The 9,475-nt window shown below is 42.2% G+C and overlaps 1 protein-coding gene across 1 annotated transcript in view; it reads right to left on the bottom strand.

Annotated features, from left to right (window-relative positions):
• Positions 1-8,593: 8,593 nt before the first annotated feature.
• The window catches only part of LOC119408135 (endoplasmic reticulum resident protein 27), a 16,387-nt gene continuing 15,505 nt past the window's right edge, over positions 8,594-9,475 (bottom strand). The window contains exon 7 of the mRNA XM_037674973.1: positions 8,594-8,655. Within this exon, the coding sequence (XP_037530901.1) occupies positions 8,614-8,655 (42 nt within the window). The 3' untranslated portion in view covers positions 8,594-8,613. The remainder of the gene's footprint in view (positions 8,656-9,475) is intronic.

The following is a 9,475-nucleotide window of genomic DNA, read 5'->3' as shown; positions in this document are numbered from 1 at the left end:
ATGCAAAGTGTTCTGCGTGCGGCTTTGGCTGCAGAGTTCTGTTTGCAGGATATGGTTCACAGCTGGGGTCTAGGTTGATAAAAATACTATTTAGAGTTGTCAAGTTTGTGTTATACTATAATGTACTTGTCGAGACAACCAACCATTTAGGCATGCACGCATAAATATTTTGAGGACCCCCAGCCAGCTCATCTGTCCTGCAGCTGCAGATCCGGCTTGCTGAGTGACCTCGATGTCCTCTGTGTATCTCAGGACGGCGTTATTCCTGGTGTCAGTGATTTGTTTTGGACCGTGTGCTGTGTAATTTCAATGTCTGGTTCCGTGTCCATTTTTGTGGATGTTTTGTTCAGTATTTGGAGGACGCAGCAGGAGAAAACAATTGTTCCAACATTCTCAAGGAGGCAGGAAATGCAGTGTCTGGAGCATTTTTGTTTTGGGTTTGTTTCTGTTTCGTAGCTCGCCAACAAGTTAATGCCAACAAGTTAATGCCAACTCGTTATTTTTTTCAGGTTCCTGCTGGACGTTCTGCTCAGGGGACTAACAAGCTGGCAGATAGTGTGAGCGTCCTGTTATTATTTTATTCTCACAAGCGTCATAACTACCGATCAATCACAAGATGTTACCGCCATGATGAAACTATTCTTTGAGCTTGTACCATGAGTTAAAAAGCACCTGTCCAAGGTGTACCACAGTGACTGGAGACAGACACCAGCCGCACTGCAAGCAGAAAAACACAGGGTAAACAAAATGGATGGATGGATGGATGGATGGATGGATGGATGGGTGTATATGTGTGTGTGTGGGTGGGGGGGGGGGGGGGGGGGGGGGGGGGACTATGTCCAATTGCTGAAGACAACAGCTAATGTGTAGCATGAGGCTGCACTCCTCTTATATGACCCCTGACCCTTGGGTCATCTTCCAGACTCACCACGAATTATTTTCTTTAAAAGTTACCTCTGACCTCAATAATGTCTGATGTTTTACACATTCACCATCCTTAGACAGAGTCAGCTACTGTCTGACTAATGTTCACCTTATTCTTTCTATGTTTCTAAGAAAGAAAATCAAATCATTAATGAAGTTTATTTGATTATAACAAGTGTGAACATGAATCATTTTGATTATTGTTTTCAATCATTATGATGAAATATTGCAATGTGTTTAACATATTTCTTTCTCCTGTTTTTCAGAAGATAACTTTTCCTTGAAGAGACACTTGTTGTGAGCGTTCTTTGAGCTGGAACTGTTTTCTTCAGAGGGGAGCCACAATGTTCCTGAGAGTAGTCAAAACATCTTCTGAGAGATGTTGTTTTACACAAAATCTCTTTGTGTGACAAAGCAGTTCGACTTTGAACCCGATCCTGGTGGTCATCCTGAGCTCCACTCATTCAGTCCTGAGCAGATAAACATGTTGCTCAATTATAATTGTTAGAAGTTAAATAATTACAGAAGATGAAGCATTTTCTCACTGCGAGACTCACAGTCTCAGCTTGAGGTCTAAGCCGGCTGAAGGTGCCGATGGACAGTGCACCTTCTCATCAGCTGTTGCCCTCAGACCCTTGAAGCTGTCACACTGACGTTGAGCTACCTTGGGCAGTTCCTGACAAGTCCTCCTCATGGTGCATCCTGGTCTGATCCACCAGAGAACCCCAGAAAGACGAGTGACCTGATGCCCTCAACACTGACCCGGTAAGGAGCAGAACCTGGTGACATGATGCCTTCGTCTGGTTATGCCATTTTTAGCTGATGCTACTTGATAAATCATTTCCTGGCTTGCAGTGATGATAAATGACTTTATCTGATCACATTAAATAACTTCTTTCAACCAAAATTCATAGTAAGCTATAGTAATATTATTTTCTAAATAATTAGCTATAGTAATTAAAATAGTCGAACTTTGTCTAAGTTCATGTGCATATAGAACTAAAATAATTCCTGCTCAGAGTCAATTTAGCCTTGGATAAGATAATTAAGCCTTGATTGATTAATTATTGTTTGTTTGTTTATTATTGGTGTTGATTCTTAGTTTGATTATTTTTGTAATAAAACTTCAAAGACAACTTTGGTCTCTTCATCCATCCATTATCTTTACCCGCTTATTCCATTTTGGGTCATGGGGGTCGCCGGTGCCCATGTCCAGCAATCACTGTGCGAGGGGCGGGGTACACCCTGGACGGGTCGCAAGTCCATCACAGGGCCTGGTCTCTTCATTCAGATGAGTTTTCATGTATTATGGTATGGGACTCCCTGTAATTAACATATTCTACTTCAGTGACTGATTCTGATCATTAAAGGGTGAATATATTAATTAAGTTGTTGTTGGTCAATAAACTGACGAGCTGGTGCCCTGCTTTAATGAGAGCTAAATATATAAAATAAATGTAGTGGAGAAAGTGTTGCCCTTCTTCCTCCATCTCACTTTGCAATTGCTACAAATGTCTCAGACTTTAATGACCGGGAAAGCCACATGTACAAAAAAGAAATATCCATCCATCTTTACCTCCTTATTCTTTTTGGGGTCACGGGGGTTGCTGGTGCCCATATCCAGCAGCCACTGTACGAGACGTGAAGGACACCCTGGACAGGTCTCCAGTCCATCACAGGGACACATAGAGACAAACAACCATTCACTCTCTCACTCACACCTAGAGACAATTTAGAGTTACCAATCAGACTAACATGCATGTTTTTGGTCTGTGGGAGGAAACTGGAGTACCTGGAGAAAACCCACACATGCACAAAGAGAACATGCAAACTTTACCCAGAAAGGTCCCGGGCTGGGATTTGATCCAGCGACATTCTTGCTGAGATACAACAGATCTACCAGTTACGCCACCGTGCCACTCAAAAAAATAAATAATAAACACAAAATGTATATGACATTTAAAAAAATTATTTTGTATGATTTGAGGACAAAATTATTCAGAGAAAACACGTCAAACATACAAATTTAAGAAAGTTGTAATGCTTGTTAAAAGAAAACAATGTGTAAACCGCTTAAACCCTTAATGTAATTACAATGGGTCATAGTCAATATAATATTATTTAAATTAAGCATTTGTGGCAAAAATAAGATAATTGATAATTTTATGGCAGCAACACATGTTGAGAGTTGAGACAGAGACAGAAAAAGTTTGTAAAAGTTAAGTAGCACGAGTACTCCTTGAATCGCCACCTTATCATGGTGGAGGAGTTTGTGCACCGGAATGGTCCTAGGAGCTATGCTGTCTGGGACCATTATAATTGGTCTCCCAAACCAGATTGGTCGTAGGTGACAAGCCAGACAAAGAGCAATTTACAAGACTTATATGGACAGGAAAAAAACAAGAAACTCAGTCCAGAAAATCGTCAGAAATCGTCCATCATTAAACAGGGGTGGAGGCCTCCGGGTTCAATTGTCCCCCTCTTACAATGCTGTGCTTGCTAGTATCACTCAGCCCTCTGTGAGTAGTAAACAGCCATCAGTGTGCTAATGATCCATTGTTAGGCTGATGGTCCTTCTTGAGCATGTGAGCAGCTGGTTTTGGTTGTCAGCAGCAAACTGGTTGATCCACTCTGAGAAGGTGCTATTTAAGAGACTGAGCTGAAAACAGCACCTCAGACTGAGGAAGTCTTTCGGATGAGAGACGAAACGTTTCAAATTTTTTTTCTTTTTTGTTTTTTCTTGTTTTTTGAATGTCCAGAGGACCAGATTGAAAGTTTTTGGAAGAAACTCAGTGTTCCTTTCCGGGACATGGGTTATCGGGGCCCCATCCTGGAGCCAGGCCTGGGGGAGGGGCTCGTCGGCGAGTGCCTGGTGACCGGGTCTCTACCTATGGGGCCCAGTCAGGCTCAGCCCAAAGGAGCAACATGGGTTTGCCTTCCTGTGGACCCACCACCTGCAGGAAGGGCCATAAAAGTCGGGTGCATGATGCCATGGGCAGTGGCCGAAAGCGGGGACCATGGCGCTCTGACCCTGGCTTACCAAAGATGGCTCTTGGGACATGGAATGTGATGTCTCTGGTGGGGAAGGAGCCTGAGCTTGTGTGCGAGGTTGAGAAGTACCTACTGGATATTGTTGGGCTCATCGACTGGGAGGAGACCCCAGGGAAGACCCAGGCCATGCTGAAGAGACTATGTCTCTTGGTCATCCTGGGAATGCCTTGGGGTCCCCCAAGAAGAGCTGGAAGAGGAAGATATGGAAAGAGATGTCTGGGCCTCCCTGCTCAAGCTGCTGCCCCCACGACCTGACTTCGGAAAAAGCGTAAGATAATGGATGGATGGATATCAGATCATCTACAGTTCAGAATATCATAAAAACTTTTCAACAATCTACAAATCTTTGAGCTCAAGGCTCAAGGCTTTGTCTGAAAGCCAACATTGTATATCTGTAATGTTTGGGCCCCCAGGCAGTGCTGCATTAAGACCAGGTCTGATCCTGTCCTGGACATCAGCACATCCCTGCAGTCTTCCTGGAATCAAGAATTTGTACAGAACCATCGTTTGTAAACAGTTTTCAGTACCATCCACAAATGCTGCTTTAAGTTTTATGATGAGTCAAAGAGTTTTTGTCATACACACCACACATGGTACATGAGGTGGGACGAAACTATGTACATTGGGTCCAAGTTGCATCCAACAAAAACACAAATTGTAAAGAAAAACATTAGTAAGATCCGAGTCATGAACTAAGACTACATTCACTAAACTAAGAATGCACTAATAGAACAAAAACAATGTGCCAAAACAACAGCAGCACGAACATGAGTCTGTGTGAGCAAATGAGGACGAATGAACACAGCAACATGAAATAATCAGCAGCATGAGATCAGCATCATGGATAGTCAGCAGCACATATCAACAACCAAGTGGCATTACAACGATTTTTCACAGTAATTTTCCCAGTTATTTTTCCTGGTTAGAGATACATGAGTCTAAAAGCCTCAGGGTAGAAGCTGTTCCTCAGCCTGGTAGTTCTACACTTAATGCTCCTCAGAGTTCTGCCCCAGGAGTAGCGGGGCAAAAAAAGTGTGTGCTGGGTGAGTGGGGTCATCCACTGTCTTCTCTGGGCCAAAGGATGGGGGTCACTGGTGCTCATGTCCAGCAGCCACTGTACGAGAGGTGGGGGACACCCTGGACAGGTCTCCAGTCCATCACGGGGACACATAGAGACAAACAACACAAACAACCATTCACTCTCTCACTCACACCTAGGGACACCTAGTTACCAATCATTCTAACATGCATGTTTTTGGTCTGTGGGAGGAAACTGGAGCACCTGGAGGAAACCCACGCATGCACGGAGAGAGTATGCAAACTCCACCAGACTCCGAGAAGTCTCTGAGGCTGGGATTCAATCCAGCAACCTTCTCACTGAGAGACAAGAGCTCTACCAACATCACCACCAAATGTGAAATTCCTTTGGAAAACTGCAGATCAAACTAATAATAACTTATAATTCTAATAAATTAATAATTCAACCTCAATGTCACTACCTGTGCAATAACTTGTCACACAACCTGTGTGGTATATGTTGATCATGTGCAGTATATATTTATATATATATATATATATATATATATATATATATATATATATATATTTGTGTGTGTGTGTGTGTGTGTGTGTGTGTGTGTGTGTCTATCATGTGCATTTTAGCTTATATTATTATATTACTACCTTGAAAGACTTATTCATTCAAATTCATCCTGCTGAACCGTAATATTCTATCATGTTGTTGTTTACTATCTCTCTTTAGGACGTTGTAAATATTATAATTACTTTTTCACTTTTCGGTACTTTTTTGTGTACCCTTATTGCATGCTTTTAGTATTTCTTGTTGGTTTGTTCTTTGATTTTTTAGTGAGTCACATCAGTTCTTCTCATCCTAAGCATTTCATTGTACTGTTAACCCTGTGTATGACAAATAAACATGACTTGAACTTGACCCCACGTCCACCCTACTAAAACAAGGAGAGGAACCACCCAGTCTGTTACCATGCAGAGTTCAAAAGCCTGCCTTTCTGATGGTATGGGGGTGCATTAATGCCTCTGGCATGGGAAGCTTCGACAACTGGAAAGAAATCATCAATGCAGAAACATGCAGGTTTTAGAAACGTGCTTCAACCAGGTGACATTTTTTTCAGGGAAAGCATCCATCAGAATAGCATGCATGCTGCTGTCTACTATGAACCCATGGCCTCATAGTAGAAGAGTCTGGGTGCTGAGCTGGTCTGCCTGCAATCCAAACCTGGCACCAATTAAAAACATTTGGTGCATCATGACACAAAAAATCCAGAAAAGAAGATCCAAGGCTGTTTGGCAGCTAGAATCCTACATCAGACAACATTGGGACATTCTTCTCCAACAACTCCAACAACTGGTCCACAGTTCATAAACATTTACAGGCTGGTGTTAAAAAAAGAGTGTAAGCTTCACAGTGGTAAACCTGTCCCTACAATTATTAAACATGTTGCTGTCATGAAGTCCAAAACTGTCTTGTTTTTCTTCACAAAAAAGGGCAAAATTACTATGTTCAAATATCTGATCTATTTACTGGATTTTATTGTGAATAAAACATACATTTATGAGAGGTGCACGTCATTGCATTCAGATTTATTTACTTTTTTATTTAGCTTGTAAAAAAAACATTTATTTTCTTTATAGAAAGAGCATCTAAGTCACATTTGATAAAACACAATAGGAGGGAAAAGGAAAACTTTTTTTTTCCAAGTACTTCCGTGTAGTTCTGTGGAGCTGATATACCTGCAGTACTCATAGGATCCCAGTCTGAGCAGAGCCATCATTTCTGTTGTCCTGTAGTCTCCAACAATGTGTGGTCAATGTGCAACGAGTTAAAAAGCATTTGCACCTCACTTTTGCATTAGCTTTGCATTTACATAGAAGCCTTCTGTTTGAGTTTATCAGTCATAAGCCTTTTAAGATAAGATTCGTTCATCCCACAGGAAATTGTTGTGCCAGAGTTTCAGTACAAAGGAACATACAAGGAATCACACAAGATATAAAAAATAATAGAGAATATACAAAATAACAGAAAATATAAAAATATCAACAATTAAGGTCTAAAACATGTCAGGTGCAGACAGAAACATTAAAATGTTTATTTTGGTGCAGGATTAATTTTCTTGTCCTATGAGTAGAAAGGGGGAGGAGTTGAAAAGTTTGATCTCCATAGGGAGGAAGGACTTCTTGCGTTGTTCTGTGGAACACCTTGGTGGTCTCTGTCTATGACTAAAGGTGCTGTGGTAAGAGTCCAGTGTGTCATGCAGGTGGTGTGATGTGTTGTTCAGGATCTGGAGCAGTTTCCTCAGCATCCTCTGCTCCGACACCTCTGTCAGAGACTGCAGGTCCACTTCCAGAACTGAGCCAGCTCTCTTGATGAGTTTATCAAGTCTGTTGGCATCAGCTTTCTTCACCCTGCTGCCCCAGCACACCACAGCATAGAAGAAGACACTGGAGACCACCGAGTGGTAAAACATCTGCAGCGTGGTCCTGCAGACGTTAAAGGACCTGAGTCTCCTCAGAAAAAAAAGGGGACGCTGTCCTATCTTGTAGAGGGTGTTGGTGTTAGCTGTCCAGTCCAGTTTATTGTCTATGTGGACCCCCAGGTACTTGTGGCAGTCCACAGCGTCCACCTTAGTACCCTTGATGTTGATAGGGTTGGGGGTGGCTGATCTTCTTCCTGTTCCTCCTGTTAACTTGGTTTTTATTTAATTTAATTTTAACTTCATTTTTGCATAGTCTAAAACTAAAACCACGTCTGTCCCCTCCGACCCCGATCAGCTCCTCGTTCTGTCTCTTCCGTCGGCGGCCTCGCTTGCAGCCACACACAAACTCGCATGGCAGCTGTTACTTACTGCATATTTCCATCTGGCCTCTGAGAAACGGGTCACCTGCCAGGCTTCCCTAAGTCCACCGGATGTTTCTGCTTGGCAGTGCAGCCCCACCAATTATACTGGTCCTGGTCTGGGCCTTGAAATTCCCTTCTTGCTTGACAGAATATTTTTGGGAGAAGCCCAAAGGTTTTTCTCTCTTGCTGTCTAAAGTCCATCTGCTGTTCTTTGATGGAGCTTTTACAGACTTTACTGCTAAATAATCACAGATTCATCCCTTGTTTGCAGAGCCAAGTAGGTTCTCACAGAAACATGCAATAGATTTTAATTTAGATGCACTAGATTTTAACTGCTTGTGCATGAAGACTCTAACATTCCTTGTTGGGAGTTTAATTGAGCTTTTTCCTAATTTTTTTTACGTTTCTTTCTTAACAGAACGACTCAGAGGAGAACTCGGCAGCACCGTGTCCTGACTTTCCCTGCTCCTATCGGCCTGTTTTCTGTCAGTCTCTCTGAGGTTGGTGTGTTGTGGTTTGGACTCAAACATTTGTGGACAGACTAACAATCTCGTCCACATCACTGCAACTTGTGGCCGCTGACCCACGGCCGACCGCCCGGACCGCAGACTGGCTCACCCTTGTAAAAACAAACAAAGCCCAAATACACCAGAAAGTGAGCAGTTGTTCTAAAATCATGAAAATGAACAAAATAGAGTTAGATATTTCATTTGTATTAGTTTTTTATTTAACAGAGTCATTCATTTCCACGTGTTTCATGAGAGTTAGAGTTCTGTTTTGGGCTCTTCTCCAGCCTGCCGCACATCCTGAAAACATAAATAAATAAAATTAATAAAACCGTACATCAAGCATTGCTGCACAAAATACAGTGAACATTTACTTCAGCGCATTCGTTAAGCATCACATGGAGCTCAGTGTTAGATCTTTTTATGTTTAGTCCACCACACAAACTGTATTAAATTTTAATCTACAGTATTATCTGGTGCAACCCCCCCCCCCCCCCCCACCCCCCCACCACCACCACCGTTATTTCTGTTTGTGTCATGATCACAGGTGCAGCCAAAGCATGAGGCCAGTCCTACTTTGAATTCTTGACAACCAAGCCTTGCTGGTGTGCTGGCCCCACATTATAATAAGCTCCAACCATGCTTTCCCATGCTCCACCCCAGACAAAGAAACTCTCCCATCATGGGAACAAGCGGTACGCCAATATCCCCCCATCACTGAGGGATTTGAATAGTGAATGTTTGCTGATGAGTGTTTTTCTGAAATGGAATTGAACAGAGAATGAGAGTAAGCCTTAATGTTTTTGGTGCAAGATCAAGAGGATAGGAGTTACACAGTATAGAAGAACAAAGTTTTTGTCTTTTTTACTTCACTAAGAGGCTGCACAGATTGACAAATCCTGTTGAGTCGAGGGACTGTTTATATTCACAACCAGGAGAAATGGAGAAGCTCTCACCCCTTAAATTAAGGTGTGGCCAATGGTGGCTTTGGCCACCATAGATTAATCTTTGGCCAGCCCAAAGGAAACTATACTTTTAAGCTACATAAAAACTAGAAAGGATAGTTTCCTCAAATGTTTACATATATACAGTTATATAGTACTGTATATATACCTGTAAA

The sequence above is a fragment of the Nematolebias whitei genome, chromosome 3 (genome assembly GCF_014905685.2).
Source record: "Nematolebias whitei isolate Nwh7 chromosome 3, NemWhi1, whole genome shotgun sequence".
Taxonomy (NCBI): Eukaryota; Metazoa; Chordata; class Actinopteri; order Cyprinodontiformes; family Rivulidae; genus Nematolebias; species Nematolebias whitei.
This window is presented reverse-complemented; position numbering and strand designations above follow the sequence as displayed.